Below are 22,500 nucleotides of genomic sequence, written 5' to 3'. Positions count from 1 at the left end.
GGAAAAAGAAAGCAATGGTCACAATGCACAGTATCATGGTCAGGTTATATCCAGAACATGGTGTCAATTCGAGGTAAAATATACTAAGAAGGATCTTGATAAGCTGAAGAATATTCACAGAATGGTTACATCAGCATAATTAAGAGCTTCATGCCAAATGATGATATTCAGAGGAAAGAACTGGGTTCATTTATTCTGGAGAACAGGCAGGGCCAGGGGAACAGGAGCATCATCCTCAAATGCATGAAGGGATGTCATGTGGTAGTCCTGCAGTGGGGGGGAATCCTGCTCATGCACGAGTATGCACTGCTTAGTCTTGGGGGTCCCTTCCAACACAAATTCTTTGAGTGGGAGGGAAGTGATCTAGGTTTAGGCAGATACAAGGGGTATTAGCTAAAATTTCCTTTAAATAGAGTACAATACACTAAATGTCCCATTAAAAACTTCCAATGTATTTCTTTAATCCTTCCATCTAGATTCACTATAGATCTAGGTAAATGTCTTTTCCCATACTAACATTTTCCATATTTTCATCAAAATATCCCCAAGCTACAGCCATCACTTAGCTTAACTTTTCTGCCCAATCCTTCCACTATTACTTACTATGACCAAGGGCCTCTTCATCCTCCACCTCTTACAGAATGTAAGCTGCTAGGTTGGGAATTTTGGTTTTTATCATTTGTCCCCAATAACTGCCTTTTATAAGGGAGACATTTAATAAATGTTTGCTAAATTCCCCTTCAGAATGATCATTTCTCAGCACTAACTGGGATTACCCTCAAGAAGATGATATATCCATTGCCAACCTTTCTAATAAACTCACACAGCAGAAAAGAGAAGTCAGCACACTCTTTGCTTCTTAAGGCCACTTTCAGACCTTCCTTCTGCTGTTCTCTCAGTAATTTATCCTACTCAAAAGTTTACAGCACCTACTCACCTACCATTCTCATGACATCAGAACATTAACTCAGAGGCCACTCTCAACCTCAAACTCCATCATCTTTGGTGATGTCAATATTTACATTAAGGACCATTTTAACAGGTTTGCCTTCCAGTTCAGTCTCCACAACTCAAATCACCTCTATCTCTATTTTTTTTTTGGTGAGATCTCCAGTCCTTCAATTTCATCTTTCTTCCTCCTCAGTTACTCCTATTAGGGCTTCACTTTTCTACCTTTGGTCTTGATCTAACAGTGAGCCCATAAATTTAACAAGGCACTTTGGTGTAGTCCCCGTGGTTTGAATAAAGCACAACCCTCCCCCTATGAATTCCCATTCCCCTTCTCTATTCTTAGTACCAAACTGCTCCGTGCTACTGAAGGAGGTCAAGAAAATAAGCTGTTTCCACTCATGACCCTGTATGAGCATGTTCCTGTTTTTATTGCCTTATATTAAATAGTACTTTGGGATTTACAAAAATGTCATACATACATTCTATGATGTAATATTCACACTACCACAGTGAGGAATATAGCGCAAATACTAACTTACAAATGAGATTCAGAAAAATTATGACATGTGCTATAGTAAAACAGCTTTGGGTGGAAGGGTTGGAATACGAACATAAGTGTTCCAAGTCTAGAGTTTTTTCCATTGTATGATATTGTCTCATTTTTTCTTTTTCGGGGAGGCAATGTGAGAGAGGACAGAGACGAGAAACTGAGGCCTGAATCCTTGTCCCAGCTTTGCGGATAACCTGTCATATATAAATGACGTCACTGCTCAGATCATCAGCTTCCTCACTTCTGAAATTAGGAAGTTTGATGAGCTGAGCTGACCCTACCCTTAAATGATCCTTATAAAAATCTTTTAAAGAAGCATGGCACAGTGAAAAGAAAAAATACTATTAGGTTAGTATGTTTCAAAAATGCCAAAAAAAATTCGTTGGAGGACTTTCAAGAAAAAAAGAGAAAGAGACTTACATGGAATATCTGAAATGAGAAGAGTTACATGTAATGACTTGTAATCAGCATCTTTTGATATTTAGCACATCCAACAAGATCAAAAAGACCAATTCAAAACGTGATACAACATAACTTGAGTAGCCTGAGATGACAAAGTGTGCTTCTCCTCCAGACGAGAGCTACAGAAGGAGCCATATATCTCAATACACAGTCAATGTTCTGATGTTTTCCTTAAATACAGTTTGTTACAAGTGAAAGGAGTCTAGAGGAAGGAGATAAAGTAATGCCAAAAAAAGAAGATAGAAAGAAAAAAAAATCAATGAAATACAAAATACACAGAAGAGAGTATAAGGGAAAGTCAGAAGTGACAACAGATGAACAGGACACTTTTGACACCATGGTGTTAAATTTAACATATGTTAAGTTCCTAGTTTCTATTCATATATAACCTCCTTTTTCTGATCTCTGTATATTAAAATGTTAATGCATGCTAAGTTTATTAAAAAAAAAAGATAAAACTTAACAATACCTGAAGGGCAATCAATTTTAAAAAATGAAAAACTTACACAAACTCTAACTAAAAGAGAACAGGGTGGAGGGGAGGAGGGGGTGAGGTGGGATGCAGTTTAGGGGGCAAAAGGCTTAGTCGAACAGAGTGGTTTACTTTCTTTAAAATAAAATACCTTAATTTTTAAATATTGTTAGATATATACTAGGTAAAAAGCATGCCAATGGGGCAACTCGACAGGATTAGGAAAAAGATTCTCTTATTCCCCATACCATTCTACTACCATGACTTTTTATATCATTAAAATTGTTACATCTTTCCCAAAAAGACTGAGCACTGGGCAACACTAGAGTTGCCATGACAGACCACGCACAGAGCAAACACGCACACACGCTCGCACACGCGCACACGCACTCGCACACACACACACATGCACATTTTACTTCTCGATAGCCTCTCACTCCATGTAAATCGCATTAAAATCACATCAATTCAGCCCAGAATAAGTGATTCCTATACCAATCCTTGAGATTTGTAGGAGTACTGGGCCTAGGGCTGTTAATTAATTAAAAAGTCCACCGCCATACGTCTGCACGGCATTAACTTTAAGATTTCCCAGCCCTATAAACAAGGGTAATGTCATCTGATGTTCAGAAAACCCGTGGAGCATATTTGAAAGGTGCGCTCACAGAAGTATAGTTGGGGATCTCGCGGTCACATCAGAATCTAATGCCCCGTCGCTCACCTTCCTGCGATTTCTGGACAAATGGCCTCCTTCACAGACTCGAGGCCAGCTCAGAATGATAACCCGCTTCGCAGCCTCCCCCTCTTCTAACACAACAAGGAATCCTCCCTTCCCTACTGGGGCAAGTTCGAGCAGACTTACAGTGTTGAGTGCATTGAGTGTGGTGTCATCCCGAGAGGCAGCGACGCAGCCGTCCTCAGTGGAACCTCCGTCACACATTCCCGCAAAAGCCGCCATGCTCCTTTGTAGGAAAAGATGGGGGGGGAGAGGGGGGGAGAAGCAGAGATCTTTAACCCTTGGGTTACCAGACATCTTCATTTGTATCAACCAGGCTTTCGCTAGATATTTAACTGGAGTTCTCAGGGGTTTCTGACTCTTTTGTGGATTACATCAATCCTAATCTTCTATCCAAGTTCCAAGAGCGGGTCATGTTTGATCACTGTATCCCTATGGTCTAGAACACTGCCCTGGATACATTAAGTGCTTATATAGTACAAATATAAGTGCTTATTGAATTGAATACGTTACATAGGTAGTTTAATACAGTAAAAGTAAATTCATTTATTTAAAATTTTTATTTAAAGACAATGAAATTCTACCTACCTCTGGCAAAAATAAAACAGGAAAACTAAGTAAAAAAGAATGGCTTCTCTAGAGCACCAAATTAACACTTGGAAAATGTTTAACAAAAATAAATAAAAATGTGCACTACGTGTACTTATGAGTTACATGGTGCGGGCATACATAATGCCCATTTGTGATTTTCTAAATCAATATGTGGCCTGCGGAGTCAATACATCAATAAGTCAATAAGAGGCCCACTGCTTTAGCACATTCATCTAGCAAACATGAGCATTTTCACTTTGTAATTTATGTTCACTTTTGCATTCTACCATGTAAAGTCATGCTTGCCACACAATCCTGTCTGGTTCTGTATATAGCTCACGTATTAACATGGCAAAGCGACATATAACAGAGGTTTCAGTATACTGCAATTCAGCAACCAGATTTCTTCAAGTCAACTGAAATCATCTTTTATTTTTTTCTGAATGATCATCCCATAAAGCTAGCAAAACACATAAAACCATTATGGACTTTTAAAGAAATTAAAATAATTTCTATATAATCATTCTCTTTGTATATTCATATGTTGACTACTAATTTTATAAAACATGTTATAATGTCTACCTATAACAATGTATATTTGATTATCACATATAATTTAATATAAATAACAAACTGGAAAGGGATCATGATGTCAGAGATAAAAAGCTAATCAAAGTCAGAAATGTCTGCATTCAAGTTCCTCCTCTTACACACAGAGGTTACATGTCCTTGGCCAACTCACTTAACCTTTCTGTGTCCCAGATAACTCTCTAAAATGATAAGTTGCAGGGCAAATAGAGGTTGCTTATACCACTGATGTTACAGGTGCAACAAAAGGAATTACTATAATGAAAATGAAATAATAAGATTTTTATGGCTCAAAATGGCCTTCAGCATCAAGTAAAACGCTCTCATTTTTAAAATAAAGAAACTTAGAACCAAAAAGGAAAACAGATTGTCTAAAGTCACCCAAGTAGTAAAGGTAGCTCCAGCATACATCCTGAGCCACACATCAGGGGTATATTGCTTTCATCACACCACAGTCGACATTATAAGAAGGTATATTAAAGCTGTACTAATTTCCTGGCTCTCAAAAGCATGTTAATGGATAGCTCTGTGATAGAGCAGAAATAGGTTTCAACTCTTGATCTACAGACTGGGAATTTCCCACAGGTATTCACAGGATCACAGATTGAGAGCAAGAAAAGATCTTCATAATCGACTATTGCAGCTCTCTTGTTTATAGACAAGGAAGCTAGAACCCAACAGGAACCAGAGGAAAAGGAAAAGAACACAAGAGTGACGGGACAGAACAGAGATTAGAACCCACGACTCCTGACTCCCGATACTCCGACCAGCTGATTCTGTGAGCCGAGGAGGGCCACACTGAAGATGCCGGTGAGATGCCAACCAGACAAAGCACTACCATACCGAGCCTCACTGCGTGATCGTGTCTCGCTGAGATTCCAAGGGAGATTTAAATGCTGAAGCAAATGCTTCACCGACCCCAGAAGGTGACCCCGGAGGCTAAGAGTATCCCCATGTGTAGTTCTCTTTGAGAATCTCCCTTTGGAAAGACAGTTTCAGGACAGGATTGAGAACAAGAAGCACAGCCCGGAGAATCCCCTCAGAAAAATGCAGAAGTGGATCCAAACTCGTGTCGACCTCGAGACAACCGAGCACTGCTGGCTGGCCCAGAAGGTGAGTCCAGCCTGGGGCTACGTGGAGGACTCTGTCACCGACAACCTCGAGGGCGTCAGAAACACTCCAAGTGTCTCTCACAGAGTTTGATTGTGAGCCAGGTGGCCTCCGAGAAAGCTTCCAAATCGGAACTTTTCCGATGGAGGCTGGCAAGGCCCTCCCCCTGAAATTCCCCAGCACTTTCTTTGCATGAAACCCAGAATCAGAAAACAGAACAGGCCCCATTCCCGTTACCTTGCTGCCCTCAAGTACATCAGTAAGTCACAGTCATTAACTCCCGGCATCCAAACCAGCTCCTCATGTTGGGTCACAGCGTCACCGTCTGGGGAAGGAAACGGCTGCAGTTCGGGAAGTTTGGCCTAGAAAACAAGGACGCAAATTTCCAGAGGAAGACACAAATCAAAGAACTATCTCACTAGGAAGGCCTTGACCAGAGATATCACTTTTTATGGAACTCACTGAGTCGTTCCCATGCAGGAGTCACAGTAGTATCTCGAGTCAAATGAAGTATTTGTAGAGCATTATATAAATTCTAAGGTTTGTGGATATAACAAGTTCCTATACCCTAGCAAGATACCTTACACACAGTGGGCACTTAAGAAATGCTTGCAGAATTCTAAATGACAATGTAGTAAGTATAAACATAAAATAGAAAAATTCAAAAAGTTCCATGAACTATCTATTTCATCTCTATTTAAGGGACAATCAAACTACTTCCACTAATCAAAAGGAAAACTATTATCATCATTTATGAATGAACTAAAAATGGATTCTTATAAATGAAGAACTCTGAAAATATAAATGTCTCAGGAGATAGGTTTCATTTATAACAATTTTATTTTGTAAAAAACAAAGTTGAAATAATATCAACTTTATAAAGTATGTCTTGAAATTAAAACTACAACAGATGAAACCAAAGAAATTTGCTGAAACATTTAGTGAAATAAAACAAAATAAATTAATGGATGCAATTAATAAAATTAGTCATTCAAAGTATCAGAAAAGAACTGAGTTTGGAGGGAGGTGGAGAGAGAATCTTTAAGGCCTATGACTATCTTTTACAGTTGTTAACATAGGACATTTTTTGGCAAACAATATATATATACTCAAGCTAACGATCATAAACCACTGGCTCACAGGCCTTTTTTGTTTCCTTATCTCCCCCCCCCCCCCATTTTATTCATTTTTCCCTAGGAACACATAAAATATATTTGTCATTGAAAAATATGTGTACTGCTCTTTGAGGGGGATTGGGGCTAACACTGGGGGTAGGGTAAAGGTGGGGGTGGGAGTAGTGTATATAAGATTCATACCTAAATTAATCCTAATTTTTCACGCTAGAAGTAAAAATTTAAATTACTAATTAGCTCTCTAAAGGGTCTTTTCAACATATGAGTAAATTATGAGGCAGGCTGCTTTGGTAGAAAGACCCATGAAGTGAAAGGCATGGGTTTAAATCTCAGTTCTGTTACAGACACCAATGGTAACAAGCACAGTGCTCAGGATTAGGAAAATGAGCCTTACACTGTCCCCCTTTCATCAGAATACACAAGAAATATTGTGCTTCAGTTTAGGAAATTGCACTGCAGAAAGGACTGAGATATACTAGAGGGTGTCAAGAGGAAGGTATTAAGGATGAAGGTCCTGAAGATGGAAGTCATGGGATGTGTAATAGGTTAATTAAATTTATTCTGCCTAGCTCCAGAGGGCAGGACTGAGAACAGTAATTATAAATTGAAGAATGGAAAATTTAATCTTGCTGTAAGGAAAAAAATATTAACAATTAAAACTATCCAAAAATGGAGAGAGCTGCTTTGTGAAATGGGAGTAGGGAGATGAGAGAACCACCCTCACTGGAGGATCACAAGGAAAATTGGATGAACACTTGTCAAGCATATTATAAAAAGGATTCTTGCTCATGCATATATACATAAATATATATATATATATATATATATATATATATATACACACACGGGGGGGGGGAGAGAGACACACAGAGACAGAGACAGAGGGAGGTTAGCCATAGTGGTTGCTGAGTTCCTTTCACTTTGGAGTTCTGTAACTATTGACAAAGTTACTTAATTTCTGAGTTCACTTATTTCTAAAATGAAATAGTTAGACAAAATTATCTCTAAGGACTCTTGCTATCTCTGAATCCTGTGACCAAACCACCAGGAAAAAAGTAGCACTGAAAAAAAAATGCAAATATAGTGACTTATACCATAATTAATTATATTAAATATTCCTTAAAAACCACCATGGTATCTTCCAGTTTAAAAAAAAATTAAAGTAAAATGGTCATAGTGGTTTTTATTAGGACTAACTGGCTACTCTTTTTCCAACAGTTTTCTAATTGAGTGCCAGGTACAAAATTCACTGAAATAGGTTTATGATCTGCAACTGAAACTTAGAGACAGCTTTACACGGAAGCACTAGAAAGAGCCCAGAGACAGAAACCAGAAAACTTACGTTTTGATCCTAGCTCATTTACTAGTAATCTCCCTTCATCTCAGTTTCTTCACCCGCCAAATGGATAAGAGATTCCCTGATGTGCTTAATTTCTAGAGTAAAAGGACACGTGGTACAACTGGACTAGGAATCTAAGAGGCTAAACTGAAGTTTTCCCTCTGTCCCTAACCTGGCCTCGTGTGACCTCGTAAAAATCACCGAATCTTTCTGGTTTCAGATTTTTTCTTCTGGAAAACAAGGGGGCTGGACCAGCTGAACTCTTCTGGCTCTAAATCAACATAATCTTTGGGTCTGTTATGACACATTAAATGTGAAAAGTGCTTTTGGAAAGGGAAAAGCACCAAATACATACAAGGGAGCAATTTTTCAGTCCTCATGCTAGAAAACATTTCTTGATAATAAGACACACACAACAGTTTGGGAATGACAACTGATTAAAATAAAAACTATTTGTTCTTTAATGAATGAATGAAAAAGCACTAATTATGAGCTATTTACCAAGCACTGTGATAAGCACTCTGGATACAAATGTAAAATGAAAGACAGTACCAGCCATGAAGGAGTTTACTAAAATTTTAATAAAATGAAAAAACAGATCAAGGAAGTGGTGGGTGGAGGAAGGGAAATTTTGATATGATAGGATATGCCAAAAACAGACAGAACCCTAAAATGCTGAATTCTAATTTTAAAAAAGAACACAAGGTCTGAAAAACTATCATTAATAAATTTAATTTAATTTTACAAATGTAAAATTTAAGGTTTGCAAAGTGTATCAACCTATCTAAGGACCATTTTTCTCCAACCAGTAACCTGCAAGAAAATCAAAAATGAAGATTTCAAAATTTAAATATATAACACTACAATACTGATTTTCAACTTTTTTCAAGCTATAAGAAAACTGCAAATTAGTAATTCTGCTATTGGGACCTGGATGGAGGCAGATACTGGACTTATGATCTCCAAAATTCATGGTTCCTAATGATAAAAATAACTGTGAAACAAATAGCTTTTCAGTACTCTCTGCCATGGGGGCCCTCCCTCCTTCTGACTGGAATGGAGGTGCGGGGGACGGCTGGGAGGGGAGGCAGAAAATTGAACATCCACATATTCTCCTCCTAGATATTCTACCATTTAAAGAGGGCACCCAGAGAATTCACCTCATCATTTCCCACCCAGTACTTTGCTGGCCTTGATGATCTCTAGAAACTCAATTTCCAAAGATGAAATCAACTCTGAAACTCTCACTTTCTCAGAAAAAATTCAGATCCAGGCTGCATGATTTCACCCCCCTGTGCCAGATTTTCAGCATCATTTTATATGTTATCTCCTCCATTAGACTGGAGGCTCCATGGTGGCAGGGGCTGTTTTTTGTCTTTCTTTGTATCCCCAGTGCTTAGTACAGTTGCTGGCACATAGCAGGCAGTTAATAAATGCTTAGTGAGAAAGCAGAGGAGGCAAAAACAGAGATGGGGTCAAGAGGGAAGCGACTAAAATAAATAGGATAAATAGGAACCAAGAGCGATACAAAGACAAGTAAAAGAAGATGGGAGAGAAAACAAGAAGGAGAATTCTTGTGAGGTATTACAGAAGGCAAAAGTAAGAAGGGTGAGACCAGAAAGCAGACAAGTGCTGTACCACCTCCCTCAAAAACCTCAAGCTCACTATGAAAACATTGATATGGTACCTAAACCAATGTGCAATTACTAGGTTCTTTCAGAAGTAACTTTCTACTGTCCAAAAGACAAATTCTGAGAAAAAGAATGCAGCAAGTTTCAACTAGAACAACAAAAGAGCTGTCTTAGCTGCTGGCCTTCACTTGAGCTGGCCATTTTTGAACCTGCTTAAAGTCCTGGTTCATTTGAACAGAAGCACTGATTTTATCAGCCAGTTTATCAGCCAGTTATCAACGTGGCTTCAGTCTTGCTGCCACTGAAGAAACAGAAGCCTTGTGCAATACAGCAGTCTATAGGAGGTGGCCTTTCTCCCATCCAAGTCTAACATCTTAATGTGGAACCTTTCTATGCCTTCATTTCCTAATCAGTTCATCAGGAAGGATAATTAGCACCTAACTTCCAGGTCTGTAGTAAGGATCAAAAAAGAGAATCAACATATACCTTAAAGAGTTACATTCTTCTAGGCATTTGATCTAAGCTCCTCTCCTTTTCTAGCACACAGGAAACTCAACCATTCCCCTTCTCTCCTTTTTTTTTTTTGGGGGGGGGGTTATGTTTATTATTATTATTATTTTTGGTGAGGCAATTGGGGTTAAGTGACTTGCCCAGAGTCACAAAGCTACTGAGTGTCACGTCTGAGGCCGGATTTGAACTATGGTCCTTCTGACTCCACGGTCGGTGCTCTATCCACTGCACCACACAGCTGCCCCTACTGTCTCCCTTCTCTCTGGATTCTGCCACCTCTCCTTATCATTTACTTAGGATGCCCAAGTCCATAAAAATCTCTTCTCATGACTCAAGCATCCTTTGCCTGTTGCCTCCAACAATGCTGATTGCTTTATATTCCTAGATACTGTATCCTTTGAGGCTTATAACAATGTTTTCTCTTGACTCTGTCAGGTCATTTTTCTTCCCTCTCTACTCTCCTCACATGTTGACTTCTTCAGCTTCCATGGATGTTAACTAACATCACCAGGTAAAAATTTGGAGTAATTTACATATCGATCAAGCACAATTCTGTTTTCTGATTACCAGTTTTATATCTTCAACTATTAGATATTTCAAAAAGAATGTCTGATAGGCATCTCAAACTCAATTTGAACAACACAGAATTCATTCTATTTTCCCTCAAATCCATCTTTATTCCTAACTTCCACCTTTCTATGGGTGCACCACTGACTTTGGTCTCACACTCAACATGTTCAGTCGTTTGCTAAATCTTGTCTTTTCTCCCTCTGCAATCTCTCTCATATCTGTTTACAAAGGTAACTCCTACCCTACTTCAATTCCTCATCTTCTCTCATCTGGACGAATTACAAGAGCTTCCTAATTGGCCCCTCTGCCTCTCCTGACTCTAACCCATCCTCAAATGAGTATCTCCCCGTGAATTATTCTCCTACTGAATAAGCTTCAGAGACTCCCTATTGTCTCTAGGACCAAATATAAGCAGGTGTGTTTGATTTTTAAAGCCCTTCTCAATCAAGCCCAAAGCTATCTTTCCAAATGTATGAAATAGTCCTCCCCCCTGCCACTCTGCAGAGCCTGGCCAAACTTCTCACTGGTCTTCACCCACAACACTCCACGATCTCGTCTCATCATCTCTGTGCTGGCTGTTTCCCCATACCTAGAATATGCTCCCAACTCATCTCCATCTCTCAGAATGCCTTGTTTTCATTAAAACTCAGCTAAAGAGAGACTGTCTCTGTATCAGACCTTCCTGATCCACCCAGTTACTAAGTACTTTCTCTTCTCTAAGTTTTTACTTTGTATTCACTTATCAAGGTACATGTTCTTATCCCAGACAGAACAGAAGCTCATGAAGGGCAGATGCTATCTGACTTATCTCTGACTCCCTGCACCTAGCAAACAGTGGATGCTTAACAAACGCTTAACTGATTGGCTAATTACCTGATGGCTGGGTCCAACACGGATTTCCCCCTGGGTGCTGTTCAGTCTCCTGTAGAGGAAATCAGACAGTCAATCAAAGGTATAACAGTTTTAATACAAATCTTCACATACAAATAAATAAAAATATAAATATTAGCAAGACAGAAGGGACTGGTGGGGGGGGGGGTTTGAGTGTGTATTCCCAGTGCCCAGCACAGTTCCCTACAGACAGTAGGTATCCAATAAAAGGTTACTGGATTGACTTTTCAGCCAGAAAACGAACCACAACAACAAAATGTCTAAGAGGAGAAGGCCTTTCAAAATGGACTGAAGCATTTCGGGATGCTACTTTTAGCACCTCAGGCCCACGTCTCCAGTCCAGCGCCTCACGGGCTCCCCCTGGAAAACTCCATAGGGTATTTTCCTTAATGACACAGCAGCGCACGCACAAGTGAATCTTGGGGCAGTTGGACAGTCCTTTTGTTTTACATCCATGGTTGAGAGATTTGGACTGGCACATTCCCTATGTCAGTGTGTCTGAGATCTGCTGCACTCAATCTGCAAAAACCAGTAAAATACATAATTATCACAGTCCCTTGTCCTCCATAAACCTGTCGTTCAGCTGGGGAGCTAGCATGCGAATTTAAAATGAGACCCAAAAACCATATGAATCACTATTATCACAAGTACAAAACATGAGAAATAGGATCTAGAAGAGTAAAGGAGACGGGGAAAAAGGAAACAGATCAGCTAGACTGAATTATTCAGAACAATACTTCCTGGGAACAAGCATTTCAAATCAGGCTGAGATATGGTGAATGCAGAATGGAATAGAGGAGAAACCTAAAAAGAGGAAGGATCAGCATACACAAAGACAGTATGCAGTATAAAATAGGCTAGAAGAGATGTTCTACTTTGGGAAATGGTGCCAGATAATTTTGGAGAGGAACAAGCAAAAAGAGAGAAGAACGGGGAGAGGACCTACACTGCCATGGTCAAGAGGAAATTTTGTATGATTCAGTAGCAGAGTGGTATGTAAAAGGGAGAGAATGAAGATTATTTTGGTATCTTTATTACTGGATAAATTTGTAAACTGGAAACTAGAAGCTGGGATATTAGCTAAGGGATTATTTCTGATTTTTTTTAATTAAGAAGTTTTCCAACACGCTTTATATAAAATATTTAAAAATACAGGATAAGTCTCCTAAATCATGAGAAAATATAAATGACATTAGAATGTGTAGATTAATGTTTTCTAGTTAACAGGACTCCAGAAAGGGAACTCCACAGTACTGACTTGTGCCTGGTACAAATTTTTTGGATGGCAAAGCGGGAAAATAGAATAGATTCATAAAGATAACATGAGGAATTTAAAAAGAGCCTATTTCTAAAAAATATCCATTTTTTTTCATTTATGATTAAAAAAAATTACATGTGACAATATCATATACCTCCAGTGACTGGAGAATAAATGGACAAATCTGCAGGTGGTAGAAAGCAAAATCAGTTGAATTAGAACAGTAAACACTACAATTACAACTACTGTTTAAAAGAGAAACAAAACCAAAGATAATGGAAGCAAAGACTCAAAGGTGGATATTGAGCAAAAGATATTTGTAAGTTTATTTTGCCTATAAGCTCAGAACACAATGGCTATGGTTACACAAGAGAGAGCAATCATAAAATTCATAAAGGATAACCCAAATGGATTTTAAAATGCCTGTTATCTAAATAACATACAATTGTATGATCAAGTCACTGGACATATATATGTACTCATGCATATTGATAAACACTGTTCATCTGCATTGAGTGCCTAGCATAGGAGGAAGCTGGGCCAAGGACTGAATAAAAAGGAATGAAATGGCAGTTAGGACCAGCAAGGTGTCTCCTGGTACTCTGCTTTAGCGTGCCACAAAGAGAAGGTCTAGATGAAACCTTTCAGGGTGTATGCTAATATGACAGGCAGCATCTAGCAGAAGAAATGGCCACAAGAACATGTCATATCAGGACTAACCGAAGAACCTCGGGCTAATATGGGGATAAAGGTAGCCTGGAGAATGAAAGACTGGGGATAACAGGAAGAAGGAAACATAATAACCATCTCCAATGATCTGTAGTGTAATCACGTAGAAAAGAGACTCAACTTGTTCTTTTTGGCTCCAGAACACAGTACTGGGAAAAAAGGCTGGAAGGTATAGAGGAAAAGGTTTCATTCTGACACGAAGAAAAAATTTTTTAGCTTTTAAGAGTTATCCAAAAGTGAATGAGAACTTGTTAAGACAAGGCTGAGAAATTCCTGATCTAGGGTGCCAGAGATTCTGGATGGTTTGGGTATACTTGGCAACCCCTGCAACTCTGATGTGTGGTAAGCTGGACTCTGAGAATGAGCCAACCTCCATGTGAGAATGTGTAGGGATCCCAGGCTGCTTCAGAAAATTCAACCTCTTCTTTTTCACACCAATGCTGTGTGTGCTGTATGAGTAGAAATCCTGAGACACCACAACATTGGCAGAATCAAAGCTGGAGGCAACCCAAAGGACAATGGAAAGATGTATAATGAACAAAAAAGCTTTTAAAGGGAATATAATAAGTGGGCTGTGCCATGTGTCCAATGATGGCTGACATACAAAAAGTGGCATAAGAGACATGATCTGGGTAAACAATCAATAGAACAGAGAGTCAGACATTTATCAACACAAACAACACAAGTTGTTTGATTTAAAATGCTGGTATTGTAGTACGAATTGTTTTCTAGGTTCAGCTCATTTAACTGCAACAGTTCATATAAGTCTCCAAATTTCTCTGAAATTATCCCCTTCATTAGTTTTCCTTTACATTCAAATAACATAATTTTTTGAGCCATTCCACAACTGATGGAAGGGAGGAAACAAGCATTTATTAAATGACTATTATATTCAAGGCCAAATTGATGAATACCTTTTTATTTTTCAATTCAATACCATCACAAAAAAGAGCTATTCTAAACATTTTTGTAAACATGAGTCTTTTTTTCTTCAACCTCTTGGAATTAAAGTAATAGCACAACTGATTCAAAAGTTTTTCCAGACTTTGGTAATCTGAACTAATGATTTATTATTAAATTTAGTTTGGTAACTAACATAGTGAGGTCATTTTGGTCCCCTTCAAGAAGGAGGGACAACAACCACCTGCCAGAACACTACCCAGCACGTACAGACTGCTCCGAGGATTACAAAGCACTTTCCACATATTATCTCATTTTATGCTCATGAAATCCTGACAGACAGGCATGATTATTATCCCCATTTTACAGATAAAGAAACTGAAGCAGACGGAGCTTAAGGGTCTTTGCCCAGGGACAAACAACTAGTATGTATCAAGGGTTAAATCTGAACTCAAGTCTAGCTGATTCCAGGTCCATCACTAGAGTCACAGCACCACCTGGCTTCCTTATGTAAGCTCCTTGAAAGAAGATCATTTCTTTCCTTTTATTTGTATTTTGAGTACCTGGCACATAGTAAATTTTAATAAACACCTACAAAATACTTTCATTACTTTTCCATTAACAATTTGTAAAACACAATGTAGGGAATGTAGTAGGTATTACAAGTACTACTATTTTCCTCTTACAGATGAAGAGACTAACACTGAGAGCACTTGAACATAGGTCTCGTTCTAAACTAAAGAATGAAATAAAATTCATTATGAGAATACATTAAACATGTATGAAGCAACTATAATTCAATCTGACATACATTTATCAATCTTCTTGTATAGATTAAGCACTGTGCAAGATACTGGGCAACAAAAAAGGGAAAACAATATGGTCCCTGCCTTCAAGGATTTTATAAACCAAGAGAAGAGAATGACCCATGTACACAAACAAATATGATACAAGGCAGCCTAAGACAGAGGCAAAGAAAAGACTGAGACAAAGCAGTCTAAGAAAATTTAAGGACAGGCAGGTGACATCTGAGCTGGATTATTAGGGAAGAGAGGATTTCAAGAGGGCAGAAGTGAGGAAGAAATGTCTTTCAGGAACGAAGCAGTGACTTTCAAGCACAAATATGCAATGTCCTCTGTACAGACAGAGGCAGAAGCATGCCAAATAAGATTAAGGAATAGCTCATTCTACTTAGCTGTAGTACAACTTGTGTGAGAGAAATAGACTGAAATAACACTAACAAGTTCATAGAAACCATACTGAAGAAAGAGTGAACGATAGGCTAAGAAGTACTTTAACCAGAAGTAAAAAGGGAACCACTGAAGGTTTTTGATCAGAGAATTGCCATAGTCAGACTTATGCATTAAGGAAATTTACTTTGGCAGCTCTGTGAGATATAACAGGGGTCATACCATTAAGTGTGCTCTAAGTTGCCATGGCAACCTTCAGGGAAACATGTGCTCACCTCTAAAAGACTTGGTGCTTTGGAATGATGCCATAAATCCTGTTTCGTGGTGTGGCTGGATTTAGAAAGGAGACATTTAGATCTCTATTGTATGTGTGCAGAGAAGGGAGGAATATACAAGAAATATGGAGATAAAAATAACAAGATTTGGTAACTGATGGCATATGTGGAGTGACTGACAGAAGTCAAAAATGACACCAAAGCTATGAATGTGGGTGAATGGTACAAGAGGGCACCACCAACAGAATATAGGAAATTGGTTAAGTAATGTGGTTCTAAGGTGGAGGCAGGTAGGAATATGAAGATGAACTTAGTGTACTAGGCTCTATGCTGTTAGAGAAACAAAGTATAAATAAGCCAGTGAAAACAGTCTTTGAAATCACAGGGCTTGCAAACTAGTAGACCAAAATAGAATACATTCAAAATTAATCTATTTAAGTATATAAAAGAGGCCCAAGCAAACTAAGATAAAGAGAGAACAATCATTACTGGTGGGGGTGGGGAGAGCTTTTACAAAAAAGGTAGTTTTGAAATAGGCTTTGAGTAGAGCAGGATTTTAATAGACTAAAAGGTATCATGGTATTCCAGGCATAGTGTATAAAGGGAGAAAATAAAGAGAGAAAATGAGATCTAAAATGGAAAAGCAAAATGATAAAAAAAAAATTACAGAGGTCCTAGAATGCCTAAGAGGTATGAATAGCAAAAAGAAATTATTCACAAATTAGTGAAAGTGGAAAGTCCAGTCATGAGGCTATGACAGTATTCTAGGCAAGTGGTAGAGGGGTCACATAACAGGGTGAGAAACAGGGAGATGAGAGTAGATGGATGTATGATCTGGGAGCAAGAAACTAAGCCTGGTTTTGGTTGTTGAATCTGAGATAACATTAGCAAAGTCTTTTAGGCAGTTCAAGATGTAGATCTAAAACTGAGGACTAAAGACACAAGTTTAAAGCACTATCAATGTAGAAATGATAAACGGAAGGAGAGCAAATGATAGAACGCTGAAAAATGCTACCAGTAAGGAGTGAGGGAAGAGTCAGCCAAATGGTTAGAGAAGTAGGTTGAGAATCATGAGACTGAAAGAAGAAAAGCTAATGCACTCTAATGGGACAGTGAGTGGGTAAGGAGTGAAAAACAACCACTAAATTGAGGAAGTCCTTTTCACCACAAAGAGAATAATTTCGGTAAGTTGGTAAGGATGATAACTAGATTAGACAAGGATAAAGAGCAAGGGGGTTAGCAAAACATCAAAGGCAGCAAGTAACAGACAATTTTATCTGAAAGCTTAGCAATATCAGGAAGATAAAAGCTAGGATGGGAACTGGAGTAGGTAAGGAGGGTAAATTGACGAATTTTTTAATATATTTCTTGAAGGGGAAGAGCACTGGCGAAAGAAAAATAAATAAGAAAGATTATGGATAAGTGATTGAGGCAAGATCTTAGGAAAGATAAGAAAATACAAATCAAGAAAAACAGTGCAGGAGCTGACACTTTAGCCTGGACATGCTATTGACTGAAACAAAAAACAAAAGCATAAGTAGAGACAAAGAGGTTCCAAGTTGTGGAGGGAGAGGAAATAGGAACCAGTATGTGTTGAGGAGGTTTCTACAGCTCACTTTCTTTAAACCTTTACAACCATCTAGCTAGCTGACAGCATCTAGGCCAGCTGAACCTGGAAGCAAGGATACTCTGCACTCACACATATTGTGTGCAGGTGTGTGCATATTCTGAAATCAAATCAAGGTCCAGGGTAAAAAAAAAAAAATCGGATATGAAGAATAGCGATCAGACTGTGCCCTAGATCAGATTTCTTAGGATCCACTGAAAGTATGCAGCTCCTTAAGTACTTGAAAAATACAACTGACTTGGTGTCTAAAGAACGCATTGACACAAGATGTCAAATAATATGAATGAGAACCATAAAATGCCCCAACACTCACTCCCTTCATAATCACAGAGTTTGGCCAAAATACAAAGCCCCCAATTCTCGAGGTAAAGTTAGAAGAATGAGTTTAAAAAAAAAAAGCCTACACAGGTAATTAAAAAAAAAACTATTATGGAGACAGGAACACAAAAGCCAGAAACTTAGATAAAGAGGATAATTCTAAACGATATTTAATCAAGCAAAGTATCAAAGAAAATCACACCATGTTAGAAGAAATAAAATGTTAAAAGAAATAAAACTGAAGAAAATTCAAGATTATTAAAAATCAATTTAAAATGATACCACAAATGAAATGAGAGCTCTAGAAGAAAGAATTGGACAATAAATGTGAACACTGGAAGAAATATTTGGAAGGAGAATTAACAATTTAGCACAAGATGTCAAAAATCTTATTCAAGTAATAGACTTCTTAAAAATTAGAAGGAACCAAAGTTAATGGCTCCAATAGAACATTAACAAACACTTATTAAAACGCAAAAGACATATAAAAAATGAAAGATGTCACACAGCAAAAACAACTGAGCTGAAAAACTGGTAAAGGAGAGACAGTTTAATATTTCACAGATTAAATTAATGCCATGATCTGCCCTTCTGCCTTTTCCCCCCAAAAAAGCCAGGATATGATGTTTCATGAAATCATTGGTCAGATAAATTAGAATCAATGGAAAAATGAAAACACAAAGAATACAGTCAACTCCTAAAAGAAATATAAAAATAAAAATTCCCATGAATGTTATAACCAAAAACTACAGCTTCAAGGTAAAAGAAAAATACCAAAACGATTCTGAAACAAAGAGTTCAAACACTAAGGAGGCACAGTTAGGATTACACAAGATTAGACAGGTATTACAATAAAGAAGCAAATACGTTGGGATGACAGTACAAAAAGCAAACGATAAAGTCTTACAACCAAGGGGAAACAGGTGTACATGGACTTAAAACGAAATAAAGAACCTCTGATCATTCCTAACAAAAAGACAAGAAATAGATTTTTTTTTAAAAGACAAAAGAAAGTTAAAGAAACATAAAAATGTCAATGTCAATGAACAATCAGAAGGGATTATATGAGGATGATGGGTTTATATTCTAACAGGGAGTAAGGATACTGGTGCTCCCTGAGAACTTTAATGTCAGCACTGATCATTAGATTGTTGGTTTCTTGAGGGCAGAAACTGCCTTTTGCCTCTTTTTGTACCCCCAGAATTTAGCCCAGTGCCTGACACATAGCAGATGCTTAATAAGTATGAACTGATTAATCACTGAAAGAGTTATATAAGAAACAGGACCTGGAAGCGTTTTTTGTTTTGTTTTGTTTTTTATTATGTTTTGAAGATGATATGACAAGGAAGGAGAGGAAAAGTAATACATTAGAGAACAAAAGTAATACATTAGAGGAAAATAGGGGAATGTATTATATCACATAACATTTGTGTGTTTAAGTAGGAAACTATAAAACCAAAAAGGAATGAACATTAGATTCTCGTGTACTGGGGCAGCTAGGTGAAGCAGCAGATAGAGCACTGGCCCTGGATTCAGGAAGACCTGAGTTCAAATCCGGCCTCAGACACATAACACTTACTAGCTGTGTGACCCTGCGCAAGCCACTTAACCGCATTGCCTAGCCCACACACACACAAAAATAATAATTAAAAAATAGATTCTTGTGTGCTATTTGAGGGTAAGAACTGTGTTTTGACTTTCTTTGATCCCCAGTGTACTTTGCACACGTTGCCTGGCACGTAGTGTTTAACAAATGCTTACTAACTAACTGATTGAGGAATGGGTAGAGGCAGCAGCCACCACTGGAATGTCATTTTTACCAGAACCGGTCAAAAAATACACAGAGACACAGAAAGAATTTGGTACAGAAATACATTGAACTCAACAGAAAAACAGAAGGGAGCAGGGAGGGGGAAAAGAAAAAGAAGGAGGGTACATTCAGGGAGAAATTAGTCATGAGCAAAACAAACCCGAACCCTTGAAGGGTCAAATATGAAAACATATTTTAAAGGTGTGAAAAAAAATTAAGATCCTGTTGACATTTGAAGAAGAGGGGGGGGGGGGAGATACTGCTTGCACTCATTCATAAAGCTACTTAGTGCAGAACACATTATTTCTTTCATGCTCTGCTATTTTTTATAAAGTGGGAAATGGGAGTGGAGGGGAAAAAGGTATGAGAATATTATGAAATGAAATACAAAAGAAATGATTAAAACTACTAACAAAAGAGGGGAAGGCAGGGGAGGGGGGACAGGAAGGGGAAGGGGGAGAAAAAGGGGAAAGGGAATGAAAAGTTAAAGACATCAACAGAATTTTAGAAAAGTTAGACATGATACACCTGTGGCTATTATTCAATGGCAACAGAAATGAGTATACTTATTTCCCAGTACTGAATGTTAATTGACAAATACCGATCTTATATCAAAGCATTAAAGCCTCACAAATGTAGCCAAATAGAAACCTCTTTGATTGACCACAATGCACTAAAATTATATTCAACTAAGGCACACTGAAAAATGGACTAAAAGCTTCAAGAATCTCAAGGGAAATAAGGGAAAAAAAGTAGGAAGGGGGCCAAACAGTACTAGATACCAAATTATACTATGAAGCATTCATTGTCAATTCAACTTAGTATTTGTTAAAAACAGAGGTTGATCAGTGGAACAGATTAGGTATACGGCATGCAAAAAGAAAGGAATACAGTGACCTAGTGCTTAATAAACTCAAAGACCTCAGCTACTAGAGCACAGGCTCACTTCTTATCAAAAAATGCCAGAAAAAAAAATGTAAAGGTATCTGTCAGAAATAGGTTTAGAATACATTCTATACCAGGATAAGCTCCAAATGAATGCATACTTTGACAAAAAGGATAACATAAATAAAGAAGAGAAGCAAGAAATAAAGTGCCATTCAGACCCATGGATAGGGGAAGAGTTTATAGCCAAACATGGGGTACAAAGGAGAGGGAGGCAAAAAAAAAAAAAGATGAAATGGACAATATTATATAAAATTAAAATTTTTATAAAAACAAAACTGATGTAGACAAAATAAGAAGAAAAAAATCTTTGTAGGAAGCTACAAGGAAAAAAATCTCAGAATAGATTGAAATGTATAAAAATAATAGTTATTTTTGATTGACAAATGAACAAAAGATATCTCAGTCAATAAACATTTACTAAGCACGACATGCCAAGCATTATGCTAAACACTAAGGATACAAAGAAAGGCAAAAGAGGTTCCTTGCTCTTGAGAAGTTTATAATCTAACAGTGGATACAACATGCAAATAACTGTGTACAAACAAGCTAAATATTGGAAATACTCAACAGAGGTAAGGCACTAGCATTTAAAGGGGAGATGTAGAGAGACAACAGAAAGACAGAATTTTAAGTGAGACTTGAAGGAAGTCAAGGGAAGCCAGGAAGGAGAATATTCCAGGGATGGGGGACAGTCACTCAGAATCAAGAGATGGAGTGTCATATGTGAGGAATAGCAAGGAGGCAAGTGCCCAGTGATTCCAGGTCACTCACAGCCAATGGAGGGAAGTAAGGGGGTAATCAGATTTTTTTAAAATTTTCTTTAATTTTTTAAAAACTTAAATACACAATAAGAAAAGAAAAAGAAATATAAACTTAAATACAAAACAAAAAAAAGAAAAAAGCATTGTCATGTGCACAGCAGAACATAAGAGAGGATTCAAAATATATGGCAATAAACTTCCATGTCAAGAAAACCTATATAATAAATAACTACAGATTATGTTCAGAGCTGTCCATCTTTACTTCCTTGTAAGTTTTCTTCTGTTCTCTGCTGTGCACTTTTTACTTTGTTCTTTCTCTCCTCCTTCTTCTCCCCTTCTCCTAAGAAGTCTACATACATACACACACATATATACACACATACATGCAAATATACTTAGATAGCTATAATCATACTCATATGTAGACATACAAATTCATATGCATCTATGTAAGACTAGCAGATGATTTTGAATGTAAATCTTGGAAGTGATAGGGAGCCACTGGAGATTTTAGAGTAGGTGGTGACATGGTCAAACCTGTGATTTACAAATATCACTTTGACAGATGAATAGAAGATGAACTAGAGTGAGGAGAAAACTGAAGCAGGAAGACCAACCAGCAACCTATGTCCAGCTGTGAGATGAGAATAGCTTATATTAGGGTGGTGGCTGGGTCAGAGGAAAAAGGGGAGCTTTCATGGGAGATATTATAAAGATAAAAACGACAGGTCACAACAACAGATTGGATATAAATAGGCAGATTTCAAAGGAAGAAATCTACACTAACAATATAACCAAAGGGAAAAAAATGTTTCAAATAACTAAAAATTAGAGAAATTAAAATTAAGGCACCTCACACCTATCAGGCTGGTGAAAATAAAAATAAAAATTATGACAATAGGAGGGTTAGCAGGAAAACAAGGAAGCTAACTATAGCTGTGAATTGGTATAGCCATTCTGTAAAACAATTTCTAACTACGTCTAAGAAGCCAATACTCCAAAAAGATCAAAGAAAGAGAAAAGGACCCAAATGTAAAAAAATATTTATAGAAGCTCATTTTGTGGTGGCAATAAACTGGAAACTAAAAGGGTACCGCCATCAATTGGGGAATGGCTAAAGAAATTATGATATATTGAAGGAAGGAAGGAA

At 37.7% G+C, this 22,500-nt stretch overlaps 1 protein-coding gene across 6 annotated transcripts in view; it reads right to left on the bottom strand.

Moving 5' to 3' along the window:
• RERE (arginine-glutamic acid dipeptide repeats) overlaps nucleotides 1-22,500 on the bottom strand; it is a 564,089-nt gene that overhangs the window by 164,987 nt on the left and 376,602 nt on the right. For all 6 annotated transcript variants that reach the window (XM_020974543.2, XM_078145698.1, XM_078145699.1 and 3 more), the window contains 3 exons: nucleotides 11,517-11,565; nucleotides 5,698-5,822; nucleotides 3,298-3,397 (listed from right to left, as the gene is read on the bottom strand). In XM_020974543.2, coding sequence (XP_020830202.1) covers nucleotides 3,298-3,397; nucleotides 5,698-5,822; nucleotides 11,517-11,565 — 274 coding nt within the window. The remainder of the gene's footprint in view (nucleotides 1-3,297; nucleotides 3,398-5,697; nucleotides 5,823-11,516; nucleotides 11,566-22,500) is intronic.

The sequence above is a fragment of the Phascolarctos cinereus genome, unplaced genomic scaffold (genome assembly GCF_003287225.1).
Source record: "Phascolarctos cinereus isolate Bilbo 61053 unplaced genomic scaffold, phaCin_HiC Scaffold_726;HRSCAF=1367, whole genome shotgun sequence".
NCBI classification, from domain to species: Eukaryota; Metazoa; Chordata; class Mammalia; order Diprotodontia; family Phascolarctidae; genus Phascolarctos; species Phascolarctos cinereus.
The sequence above is the reverse complement of the archived record's forward strand: the minus strand, read 5'-3'. Positions and strand labels throughout refer to the sequence as shown.